Below are 19,377 nucleotides of genomic sequence, written 5' to 3'. Positions count from 1 at the left end.
GTGCCTCCACACTTGTTTTATCAGTTGTAGAGACTTCTCTAAGTGAATGTTCATTTTAGCATGGTTACGGGCACCTTCCAAATCTCCAGAATGTTGTTGTACTACCAGCGTAAATAATAACTGCTACACGTAGTCACTTACTATATAAGGTATTCCCTCCCCCGTTGTTAATTAGGAGGAGGATATTACCACTTTGAAGTTTTTCACTTTTTTTTTTTAAGTTGTAGAATTTAAAGCAATTTTAATTATATTTCTGGTCAGTTCTAAGTAAAAGATAGGAGCTTAGGTATTCGGTTGTTTTAATATTGCCTTATATGTTTAAATTCCCTTAAATGCTTTTAAAATTAGTATTATTTGATCACTTTGATCTACCGTGAATCTTAAGTCATTTTCCCCTCTCATTTGTACAAACTCATTTCTTCCTTTTCCCTGCAGATTATTTTTCTTCCATACTTATGTATTCCCTCCACCCAAAAAAAAACCACCTTGCTTAATTAATGCTCTCATTTATTTATTTTGTCATTTTGAGTAGTAAATCACTTGTGCTATAACCTAGTAGTGAGTAGTCATTATCTCACACAAAATATGAACATACTCTACGCAATTAGCAAAAAATGCTGGCTAGCCTGGGAACCCAGGGAAACTCCTTTTGCTAAGAATCAGCCCCTTCCTCAGTGTGACTTTTAACTATTGGTGATTACTAGGTTTATTTAATCTGCTAATAAGCTAATAGCATGAACCAAACATGATTTTAATTTTAGGATATCTGAGGACTCAAATCATAAGGCTTTTAGAAAAGGTTTTATTCCCCTACCCGCAGTTATTACTTTTTCTTGATTCATTCACAGGACTTATTATTGTATCATGGAAGATAATTAGGTAGTCTGAGATTTTTTACCTTTCTTGAGACCTCAGTATTTTTTGGTTAGTTTTTATCAATTTCGAAGGATTTTTAGATTGACTCCCCGCCCTTCATTAGTCTTCAGCCATAAAAGCTTATCTAATAAATCTTCGGAATTTGAGACTACCCCTTTTCTTAAAGGTACAGGTGGAACTTCCTTATATAGAATTCCATAGGACATTCTAAATTTTACTACAGGGATTTCTCTGGTGGTCCAGTGGTTAAGACACTGAGCTCCCAGTGCAGGGGACCCGGGTTTGGTCCCTGGTCAGGGAACTAGATCCTGCATGCTGCGACTAAAAGATCCCACACGCGGCAACAAAAAGATTCCGCATGCCGCAACTAAGACCCAGCGCAGCCAGCTAGCTAAATAAATAAATAAATAAATAAATAAATAAATTCCTCACCTCATTGGTGTATAATGTTAAAAAATTTTTTTTTGCTACAGTAGAATTGATTGGTTGGTTGGTTGATTGATTGTAATTAATATCTTTCTGGAAATTACAGTTCCAATCTACATGATTTAGGGGAGAAAATTGAGTTGGCCAGAAACAATTTGTGAACTAGTAAGGAAATGTTTTTGGAAACATTCCTTTTGTCTGTTAAACAAAGAATTGCTTTATTAATACAAACTATTAATACCCTCCAAAAAGGAAACAGCTATTAGTCGATGTTGGGAGTTATTAAATATTTCTTCTTTGATACATCCCAAGAGATACATATCTATGTATTTTTTTAAATTGTATGAGTTGTTTTTTTGTTTTTTAAAGCAGTTTTGATTTTTCTGGGGAGATGTTTAATCTGAAGAAAACAAGTTAATGAAAGTAATGAAAAACATGAAAAGTGTAGTTTCCAACTATAATGTAAACTATACAATTACTTTCCTATCTGCATATGAAGCATCCTGAAAGCATTTCAAGCAAACCAATAAGGCCCATGGAAATAACATATTTTATAGATGACCCCCGTTTGTTGACATAATGTTCATTGTAATTGGCTATAACCTATTTTAACAACTTTTCTGCTGGTTCTCTCTGTACTCCTGTGCCAGTTCCTCTCCGAAAGACGGATATTGATAAATTGCCAAATCCAAGTTGCAAATACAGCCATAATGGAGGTTAAGCTAAATTATTTAATTAGTAGCTCATTTACTTGAACTACGCAGTTCTGTACAATGATAGAAGAAGTGCTGTTCAGCCAACAAAGGGCATATATCAATCAATTATTCAGTTACTAATTATGTGTAGAATATTTCACTTGGATTTTGCTATTCAAGAGTTCAGTGTTCTTTAAACTTAGGGTAATGATCCATTAGTGAGACCATGAAAGAAGTTTAGTGGGTCATTTTCAGCATTTGAAAACCTAAAATAGAAATAGAGTGGAAGATCCAAGCATGTGTTGCACAAATTAAGGGTCAGTGTTCTGTGGAACTTTCATTTCCCATAATGAGGTATGTACATAGGATACATGTTCATCAGAGTACAGATACTTAGTTGTAGTCAGAGTTTGAAAGCCACCAACAGTAGTTCCTAATCGTAAGGGAAAATCTATTTATCTTTTCTTCAATCCGTGACAAAAATAGTACCTTGGAATGGAATACCTATTACATCATTAGCTATTTTGTTCGTAGCTTTTCCTTACTGTGATCCTTCTGGGTTAGATATCACCTCAGTTTCACAGATCAAGAAAGAGGTTCAGAGAGGTTATGATTTGTCCAAGCCTAGATTCATACCCAGGTCTGTCTGGCTCAAAGCTCCAGACTGTCTCTCTATACCAAAATAATAATGAAACAAAACTAAACTAGGATTCAACCCAGGGAGGTTGGGGGCCAGTTTTTCCATCTCTGAATGCCGAAGCCTGAGAATATGATGAATACGGTGTATTCATTACAGGAAAATACTTTGGTGGTCCTTTGGAATTTATTATAGTGATAGCTCAATTCACGTAATCACTGAAAATAAAGGTCAATGACCACTTCTTTTAATTGGTAAATTTGTAATGGCTTACTTGGGTACAGAAGAAGATGGAGAGGGTGAGGAAAATTCTGTTGTCTTCTGCACTGCATATTTGCTGTGACACCACTTGCCAGGTAGGTGCCATCAAGCCCCTATTTTATAAACTCCCTTTAAAGTTGAGGGGGGCAGCTGCTAGGGGCTTAGAAGGCTGTGGTACTCCGTCTTTCAGCATCTATATTGTTTTCAATACAGAATTCTTTTCTGGAAACGAATCATCTGTCAATGAAATGTCTTTGGTAGCCTTTAGAAAATCGTTAGGCTATTCTGCTGATACACATTCTTTAAATTTATATAGATTTAGCTCTTTAAATGTTGACTTATGAGTAGGTTTATCTAGTCTTTGTATATAATTGTTTTGTTTCATTGGCCTCATCAGGTAGATAATTTTTTAATTCCTACAAACTTTATCAGTATCTGCTAATAGAGTTTGTTTTAAATTTGTTCAGCAGTGTGTGAAAGTAAAGATTTACCTGATACAGTTAGAACAGTATTAAAACAAGAAATGAATCGTCTTTTTGGAGCAACGAATCCAAAGAATTTTAACGAAACTTTTCTGAAAAGGAATTCTGATTCATTGCCACACAGATTATCAGGTAATCGCTTTATTTTGTCCTTATCTTAGACTCTAAAACAACTTCAGTTTTTATTATGATGGATCAATGACAAGGTTACACATTTTTTGCAGGGAAGAGGCAAATGCGTACATGTCACATTTTACTCCCATGAAAACAGGCAGCTTAAATATGCCTCATAAATTTTTAAATTTCTTAGATAAAATTTTTACTATGAATCAAGGCCAGTAGTTTCTCCTGGTTCTGCATCAGCATCACAAAGAAGCAAGTGTAAACTGAATTTAGCCATCTGCTCCATACAGCGAGGGAGGGTCTTCCTGTTTATTTTCTTTCTGTCATCAACATGCTCTTAAAATTCACTTGGATACAACCCATCGCCTTTCATTTCTGATGCTTTATAAGATATCAGACTTGACAGTGCTACACTCCTGAAACCATCTCACGGGCAAGGGCCGTTTGGCAAGGGTCTGTGCTAATGAGCCAAAGTCTGGACTTGATGGGACTGATGGGTAGTGCTTTAGTGGTGTGCTTTTAAATACCTGGCTAAGAAGCCCAGCAGCTTTGTATATGCCTTTGTGGAATTCTGAATTCAGTTTTTTTGGCTCGTGCCATCAAGGTTGGGTATCTCCCACACCCCTACCCCTCAAACACACACATGCACACGCACACACACACTGAAGTATTCTCCTCAACCCCAAATTATGCTCATTTTAGAAAGAAGAAAACTATCCATGGTCCCACCACACAAAGACAACTATTATTAGAATATTTGTATTTCTTCATAGTCTCTCTTACCTCAATCATTCTCCTAGTTTGGGCACTTAGACTGTTTCTGGTCTACTGTCTCAGGAATTTTTTTTAATAACAATATTTCAAATGGTTATTCCCATTTTTCTAATAAAGTGCCACACTCTGTGTGCACATGTACCTTGCTTTTTTTTTTTTGGCCACACTGCACGGCATGTGGGATCTTAGTTCCCCAACCAGGGATTGAACCCGCGCCCCCTGCAGTGGAAGTGCAGAATCTTAACTCCAGGACCTCTACATTGCATTTTATAGTAGAATGGATAGAAGATAAAATGCTGGTTTTATCTTGAAATAAAACAAGTTTCCTTTTTCCTTCTCATTTAGCTGCCAAAATGGTATATTATTTAGATCCATCTAGTCAGAAGCGAGCTATAGAGTTGGCAACAACACTTGATGAATCCCTCACTAACAGAAACCTCCAGGTAAAGACTTTTTCATAATCTCTCTGTAAGAGTACCGGACTACTTTTTGTTTCTCCTTTCACCAAGAGAATAATTTTCACCAAATAGTTTTTTGTTATTTATGCATACTGTTCTCCAAACTATTATGAATCCATCTCAGAAACTGAGCTTCTTTTAAATTTATTTAAGATTGTATATGTGTGCACACACATACAGCAGGCTACTTGGCATACAGTAATTAGTTTCACATCTAGTTGAATAATAAGAATAATCATTTTGAATAATATTTTTAAGAAATTTGTTTTGGTAAAGTTTTACACACTAATTTAGTTAATTAATTTTGGATCTCGGTTCGTATCTATACATTTCTGAGCAAGCAGTGGTTTTAGTGACGATTCTGATGTATTTGAGATGTATTTACCAGGAATTAAATTAAAATGCTCATTTTACAGCTTGCAGTATACATGTAATTGAGTAGAGTAAAAGATAATATGGGTGTGTTGCAAAATACAGATTCTACTTTGGGCTGAAAACAAAGAACAGCTACTTTGTGATAATTGGCCAGATAAAAAAGCACTTGCTGAAAGACAGTTTAATATATTCCTTTAATAGCAAATGAAGTAAATATGTTTAAGAAAGAAAGTTTTTACTTCTCGCATGCTAATTAACGTGTCATTTAGATTAGAACCTTTCTAGGCTGTCAGAGTTTGTGGGGTACTATATATATCCAGAAACTGTAGTATTTTCCAGGTGAAAAGGTAAAGGAAGAAAACATGAGAAATGCAAGTCAGCATGAATCATTTAAAAATATAAGCAGACCTACGTAAGGGTTTGGTTGAAAGAATTACCAGTTTTCATGAACAAATTTTTCTTGCATGCATAACCCTTTGTGTTTCTGAGACTCTCTTCCCTGCTGCGTCATTGGACGTACCTTACGGTTCTCTTTAATTTGAATACAGGGTTGAAAAGCAATGTTTGATTTTGCCAACTGGCTCTAAGCCTCTGGAAAGTTTAAAGTAATTGATAATGGCATGTAGATGGCAACATTTATACACAGAGCCAGGCAGGCTGAGGCAGGGTTGCCAGCGGTTGCTGGCTGAGAGTGAGTGTCTTTAGATGTAGCACCCCACTCACCTTGCTTGTCCCACCTTAGTCCTGGCCCTGTTTAAACAGCCGTCCTTTTGGATGCAGAACCCTGCAGTTCTGAAGAAACTAATCCTAATGGAAGGCAGAGCGGGAGTAAATGCTTTTGTGTATCTTAAATATGTACGTTCGCCTCTTATTTTGGAAATCTTTTGATAATGAAATGTCTCATCAGTTCACAGTAAAATCTCTCTCTCTTTTTTTTTTTGACAAGTTATAACATGACCTTTTTTCTTTCTTTAGACATGTATGGAGGTATTAGAAGCCTTGTGTGCTGGTAGCCTAGGAGACTGTAAAGAAGCTGCTGAAGTTTACAGAGCAAATTGTCATAAGCTTTTCCCTTACGCTTTGGCTTTCATGCCTCCTGGATATGAAGAGGATATGAAGATCACAGTTAACGGAGATAGTTCTGCAGAAACTGAAGAACTGGCCAATGAAATTTGAACATCATTAAACAAGCAAATGGAATGACTTTGGACCATATCTAGTGTATAATATTTTTGTCACGCACCTGCTGCATTGCTCTAACTTACACACAATGAGAAGAGTAAATGTTCTTGCCTTCAAATAGTGTTTTACGTTTTTTATCCTGCTGAAAAGTATATATAAAATATCTAACATATTACAGGATATAGGTTCAGTTTCTTAAAAAATTAAAAGCTGCTAAAATTGAGGGGTTAAAAAAAGATACCTTATCCTATTCCTACCTACCCACCCATGTTTTTAAACTAATTTATATAAAATCTGGAGGCTGTTACAGCTAACAAAGCAGGTGTGTGGCAGAAATATTACTTTAAATCTGTCTTGTGAGATTTTACTATATCTCAGACAGCAGAAATGCTGTTGTAGCACTGGATTCTTTCACTGAGCACAAAGAGGTGTTGGGGCTTTAGCATCTGACTGATTTTGTTACAAGGTTGATTCTGACCATAGGAAGTATGCAGTGTGAATCGCCATTTACAGAGAAGCCTGCAACAGGTGCTTGATGTTGTAGAAGCTGGGACATAGAGTTACCAAGCAGAATTATAAGAAACCTAGAGGGTGTTCAATACACTTGTTGTGTTTCCAAAATTCACTGTACATGATCAGTTTGGTGTTCTTGTACCACAGTTTTTAACTGAAGGAACCAGTTGGAACAATCTCAATTCTAACTAAAACTTGAAGAACTAAAATAACAATGCAAACCTTTCAGCATTGTTTTGGCCAAACTTGTTAAAACTGTAATGCAAGAACCAAATGCACTGTGATGTGGCACCAACTAATTAGCAAGCATGAACTTTTTCACCCAAGAGTGAAAAAAGAAAATCTACCATGGCTCGGAGTTAAAGAGCAGAACTCCTGACTACCATTCTATGACCGATCAAGAGACTAACAGTTAAAAACCTCAGCAGGCCTTGTTCACGATATGCAGAAAAAAAAGTGCTGCAGTTTAGATACCTCTGGAATTTTTCCACAGTGTCACAGGTTTGTAATACTTGAAGCCCTACATTTCTAAGAATATATTTCTTGCTCAGTTGTTTCAGGCAAGCCCAAGACTTTGTAATTTTTAAAGGGCCCAAGATTTTTTTTTTTCAATAACAGACCAGCTTCTTTTTCCTGCAGTTACAGATGTAATTTCCTTTTTGTTGTCAAACATAAGGTACCAAATATGATGCAATAAATTGTTTTGAAAAACAGTTGTGTGAATATTTCAACTAATATGTGTTGGGCTTCTGTGAAAATACACAGGTGGAAACAGAGGTGCACGCCTGAGGCAGTGTAATGTGCTATAAGGCTAGTGCAGAGGGGAGCTTTTGAGATCGGGCTTAGTGTTGGTGTCAGAAAATTACATAATGCAAGTGTAGTGGTGTTCCTGCATTAAGATTTCATTGAGGGCCAGGATGGCAGCAGGTACTATGAATGTAAAGAGTAATTTGAAAGGAAGACTGAGAACTGCTATTTTGATTGAGAAAATGAGCCTTAAAATGTTAAACCCTACACACTGAGAACTACGGCCAGAGGCTTAACACACTCGTTGCATCTGCAGGATCTCAGCAAATAAGGAGATTAAGTAAAATGAATCGATTGTATATATAACTGACCTTTTGTGGTACTTTTTAGTTTATAGAAAGTATATTCTAAAGGGAATTTTCAGGAGACCTGATCCTTTTACTGATTGAACAGGTGTGCTAAACTCAACGTTTCATAGTACATGACCTGCATTCCACATCCCGGTCTAACGATTTAGTGATGTAAAGACAAGTACAGACTGAACTCCAGTGCTTTGTTATGTTTTATTAACTGGCCCTGTCTCAGGAACATCTTAACAGATGGCAAAACAAAACAAAACCTTTTCCAGCTTCTCCTGTGAGTGGCAACTGAAGTTCTTGGTGGTGGTGGAGGGAGAACACTGGTGTTCCCTCTACCACCAGCGAGGTCTTGGGAGGAGGCACCAGCCATGTGATAGGGGATGTATGTGTGACTTATGTTTAAACGCTACTGTATATGGAAATGAAATTCATATATTTGTCCTGACAATGTTCAAATGATGTAGATTGTCTTAGAATGAATATTCATTAAGTACTAAGAACTCTTGATGCAGATGCCACCCACGAGGAGCTAAATTCCTAACCTGTATATTGTATTCCAACCCAATTTTACTGGAACTATTAAATAAATATTTTATTTTCTTTCAGGTTTACTTGATAGTGGATACATTGTCTGGTGTCAGAGGACATTGACAAGGGTTCATTTTATGTCCAGGCATCACCCCTAAAACATTGTACTGTACTATCTTGCTCTGGGTAGTATCAACTGGATCATCTCACATTTGCCTCATTCACTCTATTCCAAATGATACTGTGGGGAAAACAGGGTTAGAAAAAAAAAAAAGTGGGAAGAAAATGCAGTGATGTTGTAATCTAAACAAGTGCCTTATGTCTATTGCTAAGAACTGGTGTTATCAACCCTTTTGAGAAGAAAGGGTCCCTTGACCTGTATTAACATAGGAGAAGTAAAGTTCTTTTTGTTTTTCTTTATATTTACTACTCTTGTCATTTCTCATTTAAAAACTAAAATCTGACTAGGTTAGTTTTTCTCAGCTTTAATTAGATAGTTGAGTCATAACATTTTCAACATTTTTCTGTATCTATTTATTATGCACAAGAATAAAGTGATCTAATAGCATGACTAAAAGTAGTCCCGATATTAGTGAATAGCTTTTCTGTGGGTTTCATCAAGCCCTTGTTTTTCACAGTGTTGTTTGTACTCCGTGGTATATTGCTGTTAGGGGTGTGAAACGAAAGCTGTGATTGTAAGAAGAGGCCAGAAAAGTGTGGTCTGGATTCAGGTAGGTTGTGATAAATTCAGGGAAGTCTGTCTTCTACACCATTTCTAGGAATATTTCAGTTGCCACGTGTAGCATCTGTTTGGAAAAAGTTTAAAAGTGAAGTGTTGGATTTTCTTACCAGATACGTCTATACTTGTCTTAGTAACTACCAGCCTTAAATTTTGACGTTACTCTTAACTAAGAGGATTCAAAGGAAGACGGATCCTTCAGATGGAAGGTGGTCTTCCTCTTCTAGCTCGTGCTCCACCTCTTGCGGTTACAGGCAAGGTTTCCTGGTACCATTCTGCTGTCATCTGAACTTTGCTGGGTCCACTGCCAAACCTACATTAAAAACAGTCCCATGAAGTGGCTCTGCTGCCCCGTGGGGGGCTGAAACCTTAAGTTTTATTCCAATTTTGATGGTTGGAAACCTCACAACTTGTAGCAGTAAAGCATTTTTGGAAAAGGTTATTACTCTCTGTCGAGCTGCGCTTGCGGCTTTCGGTGTGCATCCTGCGAGGCGGATGTTGGTAGCGTGCAGGACGCTCTGCAGAAGAGTGCTGTCACTCCGATAACCAGAGGATTACCTGTTGCGTACTCTAGGTTACCCACGCGGCCTGTTTGGCGCTGCTGCCTCCATCAGGACACGCCCCTCTTAGGGTGACGTAAAAATGGGCAGAAGGGAAGGGAGGCTGTGTGTTGTAGGAGGGAGGGTCTAAGGGTTCCAGCCTCTTGGTTTATCCAGTTGGCCTCTGAAGCGATGCCATCCTGGGATTATAGCCAGAAGAAAGAAAAATTGGTACTATTTAAATTAGAATTCACCGAACTGTCAACTCTAGATAAACTTGGAATTTTAATCCTCAGTGCTCCTTGTAGGGTTCTGTGCGCCAAAAGCAGAATACAGATTTTGTTTCAAGCCTTCCTGTAGCAAAAGTAAAGTTGACACTTGGCAATCTAACAAGACTGTAATTTAGTTCTTACATTTTTTATATACATTTTTTGGTGTCTATTTTGAGGGTCTGTATTATTTCATACAAGTGGTACAGTTTTTCCTAACTGAAAAAAAAATTGATGGTGATGAAAACATGATGGGAAATTTCCTATCTGTGATATAAAGACTTCTGCTGTCGCTAAATCTTCAACTGGGCCTCAATAAGTATAAATTTTTAGAAACAGCATAGGAGGGAAGAGATTTTTGGAATATATTCTGGATCCCATGGCTTGCTTTCAGCTAATAATTAAATTTGCCTTCTATATTTAGTTGCCTGTGCATTGTCTAACAACCAAGAAGCCTGTCTCCATACCATTCTATGGCTATCTTTCCAACCTACCATAGCTTCCTAGTACTGAGCTTTGATAAACCTGCCACTTGTTTGCTTTGATCCGCAAGTTTATCAAATCCATTGTCTAGTGCCTGATGCCTTACCACCACTGGTCTAGATACTGGGTTTTCTAAAGTGTTCTAAAACTCTGGTGTTTCTTAATTAATAGTGAATAACTAAGCTAACCACTTATCTGTCGAACTATTTGACTTCGAGTAGTCTTACTGTTGGCTGATACATTCCATATCTCATAGCATTGTTCATTGACCTGCTAGGATGCTTTAATTTTAGAGCAATCTAATTGCAGTGTGAAGTTAAATGATTAATGCTTTGGTTCAGACTCATGAAAATCCATTTCTAATGTGATGTATGAAATCTTAAGGATTTACACTGGGCAACTTTAGTATAAAGGTACGGTGATTAGGACATGTACATGGTAGATATTCAAATCCTTGTTAAATTTGCTGTGGACATTAATATTGCCCTATAGATTGTAGAAAATAGCAATAAAGTACTATTAACTTTCAGGTCACCTGCAAAGGCTCATAGATTTTTTATCTATTGGTTTAGAGTATTCCCATTTATCTTCCCCTTGTCCCTCTCTGTTGGTCTTCAGGAATTTCCTCAGAATACCACAAATCCGTTATTTATGTTGAATGAATGTCTCGCATCTAATTTTTGGTTTTTTCCTATAGTTTGTCAGAGGAACAGTTGTGACTGGCCTTGTAGGAAGCAGGTGACCGGAGCGCCATCCTCTGCTTTCGCAGCTGCCTGTTCATTGTGGCCTGAGTGGTCAGTGAATCTACTCATCCTTCATGTCTTTAGCAACCAGCCACCCAGGTAACAGTCATGTCCAGTGGAATTAAGTTACTGCGAAGATGGCCACTCAGTCGTTTTTCTTTCATCTTTCAGACAGTATAAGGGGACTGGTAACACACAAACCACTTACCTGTAAGGCTTTATTTTCTGCAGCCTAGCATCTTGCCTTTTAATCGTTACAAGTACGGAGACACTAGGTGGGGATCTGCACTGGTTCTTTCTAGACACTTGACCTATATATAGCCAGTGTGCATCACAACCAAAGCTGTGGTCCACAGTTGATCTTCTCTACTTAGGACTGGCAGTTGGATCTTTTTAAGTCATAAACTTAATCCTGGTTGTATATTAGAATCCCAGGAGGACTATTTAAAAGCCACAGACCTCATTGCCCAGGCCCACCTGCAAAGTTCTGATTTAAATTATCTGGAGCCAGGCCTGGACATTGGTCTTGTCTTTTCCTTCCCTTCCTTTCTCCCTTCCTCCCATCCTGCTTCTCTCCCTCTCTCCCTTTCTTCTTGCCTTACCTCTTTCTTTCAAGACTACCCCAGTGATTCTAAGGGATACTGTCTTTTTTGAGGAAGAAGTTTAAAATATTTTATAGTATTTGGTTTTTTCCTCAAAAAGCTCAAAGGGCAAGCAACTATGTAAGTGCAAAAAGATTAACTTTCCCCTGTCTTACATTAAAGGGAAGAATTTGTAGTTGAACTTTCTGTCAAAAGGTCTGTCAGGTTATTTTCAAAGTCCATGCTTTTTCCCTGCTTAAATCATGCTGCTGGGACTTCCCTGGCAGTGCAGTGGTTAAGACTCCACGCTCCCAACGCAGGGGACACAGGTTCGATCCCTGCTTGGGGAACAAAGATCCCTCATGCTGCTGCTCTACTACATGGAAAAAAGTCACCTCTACATAGTTTTGTTAGATGTCATGGTAACTTGGCTCCACTGAAGCAGTAATTGCCGTAGATGCTTGAGTTTTTGAATGCATGAGCACCAAAGCAAAGCACGGAGCCTGCAGGCTTTTTTTTTTTTTTTTTTTTAATCTTATTTATTATCGTTTATTTTTGGCTGCATTGGGTCTTCATTGCTGCGCACGGGCTTTCTCTAGTTGCGGCGACCAGGGGTTACTCTTCGTTCGGGTGTGCGTGCTTCTCATTGCGGTGGCTTCTCTTGTTGCGGAGCACGGACTCTAGGCACGCGGGCTTCAGTAGTTGTGGCACGCGGGCTCAGTAGTTGTGGCTCGCGGACTCTAGAGCGCAGGCTCAGTAGTTGTGGCGGTTGGGCTTAGTTGCTCCGCGGCATGTGGGATCTTCCCAGAGCAGGGCTCGAACCCGTGTCCCCTGCATTGGCAGGCGGATTCTTAACCACTGCGCCACCAGGGAAGCCCCCGCAGGCTTTTAAATAAGGATAGGTGGGAGGTATTAATACCTGAAAATTCATATACTCCTAATATACATACCTAATCTCAAATCAAATACATATGGGGTTTTTTTCTCCCTAAAGGACTGCATTTTCTGTAAATGAGTGAATTGCTATTACAAATCTCAGATGTGAAAGGAACCCTGATTCCAGGACAGACGGAATTAAAACCAAAATGTGGGTTGCTGGTATAGAACCTGGAAAGGAGATTTATGTGCTACAGAATTATGTATCAAATTACAACCTAGTTTATGAGATGACATTTTGGATAGATCTCCCAAATTTATCCAGTCTAGTATTTTTCTTTAACAAAATAGGAATTGTTTTATAGACCAACCCTCAAGTCTATCTAGTTTGTTCTTGACTGGTTAAAGTTTTTTTGTTTTTTTTTTTTTGCGGTGCGTGGGCCTCTCACTGTCATGGCCTCTCCCGTTGCGGAGCACAGGCTCCGGACGTGCAGGCCCAGCGGCCATGGCTCACAGGCCCAGCCGCTACGTGGCATGTGGGATCTTCCCGGACCAGGGCACGAACCCGTGTCCCCTGCATTGGCAGGCGGACTCTCAACCACTGCACCACCAGGGAAGCCCAGGTTAAAGATTTTGATAAATGAAACTGGTTGATACTGTTCATTGCCATTTTTGAGTTTATAGACATGGATGATTTTCCTTCACCTTTGCAAACTGGGAGGTCAAATTGTTTTAATCTCTTCACATGGAAGGCTTACTTTATACTTTAGTTACTTTTCTCTGATCCTTGTGACTAAATGTCAAATTTCTGGCATAAACACCTTGTGGCTTGGTCCAACAATAGTATAATATAGTTAAAACAAGCTTTTAGATCAGAAAGAACTAAGTGGGTGGTTTTTTTTTGATTAATTAATTATTTTATATTTGGCTGCATTGGGTGCTGTGCGTGGGCTTTCTCTAGTTGCAGCGAGCGGGGGCTACTCTTCGTTGCGGTGCGCGGGCTTCTCATCATGGTGGCTTCTCTTGTTGCGGAGCATGGGCTCTAGGCAGGGGGGCTCAGTAGTTGTGGCTCGCGGGCTCTAGAGCACAGGCTCAGTAGTTGTGGCGCACAGGTTTAGTTGCCCCGCGGCATGTGGGATCTTCCCAGACCAGGGCTGGAACCCGTGTCTCCTGCATTGGCAGGCAGATTCTTAACCACTGCGCCACCAGGGAACTCCCAGACAGAACTAAGTTTAAATCTTGGCTCAGGTACCTCAGGCAAGATACTAAGAATTCCTACTTCATATAGTTGCTGGAAGGATTAAGTAACATACTGTATATAAAGTGATTACCACAAAGCCTGACACATAGTAAGCATTCATTATACATATTAGTAAAACAATGTTGTTTACTTGTCAGTGTTCTACTTGAATATCTTTGTCTTTTGTAGTACGTTGGGCCAGCATACTCAGGAAATAGTTTATAATCTTTGCCTAGATACTAACAGCTCAAGTTTTGCTTCCCCCCCCCACTGGTGTTTTACGTTACATGTACTAGCACTTTACATATTTTGCCTTTTCACACAGTAGAGAAAATGACCTCCATCATTTTGACATTCATGAAAACTTTAGTGAACTTGGCAGATTTCTTGATGCTGCTGTTTAAAATTATTTAGAAGATATGAAATAAGGCCAGTCCCAGTGTCCTTCCTTCCATCCATTCAGTTAGTGAATGCCTACCAGCTCCAGGAACTATGCTTCATACTGGGGATATATGACATATATGACTATATGACATAGTCCTTGCTCTCACAGTTTTCTTAGGCTAGTGAAGGAGACAAGCAAATCAAGAAATGATTGCAGCAGCAATATATAAACCCCTCAGAGTCAGTACTGATTTCTGTTTGCATGGACTAGGAAAAGCTTAACAGAGGATGTTCCTTGAGTTTGGAAAGATAAAGATGAATTTCCTATACAGACAAAAGATAGAATGTGCCTAAAGGTACAGATACAGGAAACAAGGTAATGTATTCAGGAACTGTATGTAAAATATCCTGACAGAATCTGGGAAATGAGGCTGGGGCTGAGATTAAAGAGAGACTTAGATGACTTACTAAAAGACTGGATTTGGCTTTGTATAAGCAAAGGTCAGTTATTGAAGAATTAGGGAAGGATGGTAAGTATTTGAGAGAATTCTGCTAGCACTGTGATGGTGGGAATAGGGAGCAATATTGGAGGCACAACAGCTAATCAGGAGACTCAAGCTGAGCTAGTGAGTAGTAGCTGTAAGAACTCACTGAGTCCCTACTATGTGCCAGGCAGTGTAGTAAGCATTTTGTACCCATTAGCTCATTTAATCCTTGAAAAAAACCATGATGAGGTAGGTATCGTTCCCACTTAACAGAAAACTTGAGGATCATAATTTTCCTGTGGTCACATAGCTTGTAAGTGATTAAAAATCCTCGTTCAAGCCCAGGTACGTCTAACAAAGTGCTTGCTTCTGATCAATATAACATCTGGTAAGAAGCAGTAAGGGCAACAACAGTTCATTATGAAGAGAGCCAAGGATACAAGAGATGTGAAGAGGTAGGACCTCAATCAGCTGGCTATGTTGGAGGGAAGAGAGCGGTGCATGGAGAAGTAAAGGCTAGCAGTGATGCCCAGGGTTTTGGCATGCAACACTGTCTTTAACAGTACCATTAAACACAGTCAAGTATTGGGAAGAAGAAATTGAGGGGAAAGGAGGTCTTTTCAGGCATGAATTTTAGGCATGTTTCCCATAAGATGTGTAGTAGGCAGCTAGGTATATAGGTCTGAAACTCAGAAGGGAGGTGACTTAAAAGAGTGAGCTGTGACAGAGTGAGGTAAGTCAGAAAGAGAAAAACAAATACCATATGCTAACACATACATATGGAATCTAAAAATAAAAAATGGTTCTGAAGAACCTAGGGGCAGAACAGGAATAAAGACGCAGACCTACTAGAGAATGGACTTGAGGGGGAAGGGTAAGCTGGGACGAAGTGAGAGAGTGGCATGGACTTATATATACACTACCAAATGTAAAATAGATAGCTAGTGGGAAGCAGTCACATAGCACAGGGAGATCAGCTCGGTGCTTTGTGACCGCCTAGAGAGGTGGGATAGGGAGGGTGGGAGGGAGACGCAAGAGGGAGGAGATATGGGGATATATGTGTATGTATAGCTGATTCACTTTGTTATAAAGCAGAAACTAACACACCATTGTCAAGCAATTATTCTTCAATAAAGATGTTAAACAAGCAAATAAAAAAAGTAGGAATAAACCTACCTAAGGAGACAAAAGACCTGTATGCAGAAAACTATGACACTGATGAAAGAAATTAAAGATGATACAGACAGATGGAGAGATATACCATGTTCTTGGATTGGAAGAATCAACATTGTGAAAATGACTATACTACCCAAAGCAATCTACAGATTCAGTGCTATCCTTATCAAACTACCAATGGCATTTTTCACAGAACTAGAACAAAAAATTTCACAATTTGTATGGAAACACAAAAGACCCCAAATAGCCAAAGCAATCTTGAGAAAGAAAAACGGAGCTGGAGGAATCAGGCTACTGGACTTCAGACTATACTACAAAGCTACAGTAATCAAGACAGTGTGGTACTGGCACAAAAACAGAAATATAGATCAGTGGAACAGGATAGAAAGCCCAGAGATAAACCCACGCACATATGGTCATCTTATTTTTGAAAAAGGAGGCAAGAATATACAATGGAGAAAAGACAGCCTCTTCAGTAAGTGGTGCTGGGAAAACTGGACAGCTACATGTAGAAGAATAAAATTAGAACACTCCCTAACACCATACACAAAAATAAACTCAAAATGGACTAAAGACTTAAATGTAAGACCAGACACTATAAAACTCTTAGAGGAAAACATAGGCAAAACACTCTATGACATAAATCACAGCAAGATTCTTTTTGACCCACCTCGTAGAGAAATGGAAATAAAAACAAAAATAAACAAATGGGACCTAATGAAACTTAAAAGCTTTTGCACAGCAAAGGAAACCATAAACAAGATGAAAAGACAACCCTCAGAATGGGAGAACATAGTTGTAAATGAAGCAACTTACAAAGGATTAACCTCCAAAATTTACAAGCAGCTCATGCAGCTCAATATCACAAAAACAGCCCAATCCAAAAATGGGCAGAAGACCTAAATAGACATTTCTCCAAAGGAGATACACAGATTGCCAACAAATACATGAAAGAATGCTCAACATCAGTAATCATTAGAGAAATGCAAATCAAAACTACAGTGAGGTATCACCTCACACCAGTCAGAATGGCCATCATCAAAAATATCTACAAACAGTAAATGCTGGAGAGGGTGTGGAGAAAAGGGAAGCCTCTTGCACTGTTAGTGGGAATGTAAATTGATACAGCCACTATGGAGAACAGTATGGAGGTTCCTTAAAAAACTAACAATAGAACAACCATACGACCCAGCAATCCCACTACCAGGCATATACCCTGAGAAAACCATAATTCAAAGAGCGTCATGTACCACAATGTTCATTGCAACTTTATTTACAATAACCAGGACATGGAAGCAACCTAAGTGTCCATCGACAGATGAATGGATAAAGAAGATGTGGCACATATATACAATGGAATATTACTCAGCCATAAAAAGAAACGAAATTGAGTTATTTATAGTGAGGTGGATGGACCTAGAGACTGTCATACAGAGTGAATTAAGTCAGAAAGAGAAAAACAAATACCATATGCTAACACATATATATGGAATCTAAAAAAAAAAAAAGTGGTCAGAAGAACCTAGGGGCAAGACAGGAATAAAGATGCAGACCTACTAGAGAATGGACTTGAGGATACGGGGAGGGGGAAGGGTAAGCTGGGACAAAGTGAGAGAGTGGCATGGACATATATACACTACCAAATGTAAAATAGCTAGTGGGAAGCAGCCGCATAGCACAGGGAGATCAGCTCTGTGGTTTGTGACCACCTAGAGGGGTGGGATAGGGAGAGTGGGAGGGAGGGAGATGCAAGAGGGAAGAGATATGGGGACATATGTATATGCATAACTGATTCACTTTGTTATAAAGCAGAAACTAACACACCATTGTAAAGCAATTATACTCCAATAAAGATGTTTTTTTAAATTAAAAAAAAAGATGACTTACAAATACTGAGAGAAAAGGGGGTTGAGAAAGATAAGCTAGCCAAAGAGACCAAGAAGTAGTCGTCAGAAAGCTAGGAGAAGTAGAAGATAATAGTGCTGAAGAGTCAAAATTTTTTAAGGATTGGCGTCAAAAGGTTCAAAATCAAGATGTGATCATTCACATCCATCTAGTCGGTAACATTTTAGAAGTCTGAATGTCAATGCTGGCAGAGATGTTGACAAACGGCACAGGAACTCTCAGGTGTACTGTCTTTGGGAGTATAAATAGGTATAATCATTATGAGAGCAATTGGCAATATTTATTTACTAAAATCAAACGTGTGGGGCTTTCCTGGTGGCGCAGTGGTTGAGAGTCCGCCTGCCGATGCAGGGGACACGGGTTCGTGCCCCGGTCCGGGAAGATCCCACATGCTGCGGAGCAGCTGGGCCCGTGAGCCATGGCCGCTGAGCCTGCGCGTCCCGGAGCCTGTGCTCCGCAACGGGAGAGGCCACAACAGTGAGAGGCCCGGGTACCGCAAAAAAAAACACAAAAAACAAAACGTGTGTAAACCGGCAATTCCTCTAGGATATCTATATATATCTATATATACCTGTGTATATATACATATATGTGTGTCTCTGTATATGTGTGTGTATATACACACACACACACACACACACATATATGCCCTTGTAAACATTCCCACACATTTGCCAGAGAGACGTGCAAGAATGTTCATCACAGTATTGTTTATAATAATGAAATTTGGAAATAAAATGTAACATAAACAAATTTTACTATATTCATTTAATGAAATGCTGTACAGTTAATACAAATAAGCTAGCATTAGGTGAATCGAGGATTGCTCTCTAAAACAGTAGTGATCAAAAAAGTTAAATGGCATTGTATTATGTTTCTTATATGTAAATTTTTTAAGTGAGATAAGACTAAGTATCATTTATGGATATATTCACATAAAGTAAAAGTTTAAAAATAGGTTTGGGGATTATAAACTGTCCAGAACCACTGTCCAGAATTAAGGACAGTGGTTCTCTTGAAAGGAGGGAGAGCCACATAGGGGATCTAGTTTTTATTTCTTAAAAAACATGTTTGAGATAAATATGGCAAAATGTTAACATTAGGTGTTTTTGTTGATTTTGGGTCTATGTGGGATACTTTGTACAAAGTTAAAAAAAAACAACAATTTTTTTATTCCCCATTGAAAAAGTGGGTGGACAAAAATAGAGTAATACTAAGATAATACTATAACTCACTCAGAAAGTAGGGAAAAAGTCAACAATTGAAACAAATGCTTCTTTGGTTTCTATACTCTCCCAGAAGGTTAAGGGCACTTTTACTGATTTATCAAGAGTGATGAGAAAAGTAGGAGGAAGGGTTACCAAGATGTGTAACATAAGTTTTCAGGAAGAAAGGGGGCTCAAATAATATCTAAAACGTTATTGCCCTTTGTAATTCCCAAAGTGTTTATATGTAGGTACTATTATCCTTCCTTTACAGATGGAGGTATGTTACATGACTTGCTAAAAGGTGCCCAGCTAG

The 19,377-nt window shown here is 38.7% G+C and overlaps 1 protein-coding gene across 10 annotated transcripts in view; it reads left to right on the top strand.

Moving 5' to 3' along the window:
* Positions 1-8,519, top strand: part of NAA15 (N-alpha-acetyltransferase 15, NatA auxiliary subunit) — a 76,246-nt gene extending 67,727 nt beyond the window's left edge. For 7 of the 10 annotated variants that reach the window (XM_089911484.1, XM_089911486.1, XM_089911481.1 and 4 more), the window contains 3 exons: positions 3,363-3,509; positions 4,620-4,717; positions 6,083-8,519. In XM_089911484.1, the coding sequence (XP_089767610.1) occupies positions 3,363-3,509; positions 4,620-4,717; positions 6,083-6,283 (446 nt within the window). In that variant the 3' untranslated portion in view covers positions 6,284-8,519. The other 3 variants (XM_089911482.1, XM_089911489.1, XM_089911490.1) reach the window with 2 other exon arrangements.
* Positions 8,520-19,377: the final 10,858 nt, after the last annotated feature.

Source organism: Delphinapterus leucas, chromosome 5 (assembly GCF_059928025.1).
Source record: "Delphinapterus leucas isolate spDelLeu-1000000601 "Yukka" chromosome 5, BTC_Dleu_Yukka2, whole genome shotgun sequence".
NCBI lineage: Eukaryota > Metazoa > Chordata > Mammalia > Artiodactyla > Monodontidae > Delphinapterus > Delphinapterus leucas.
The sequence above is the reverse complement of the archived record's forward strand: the minus strand, read 5'-3'. Positions and strand labels throughout refer to the sequence as shown.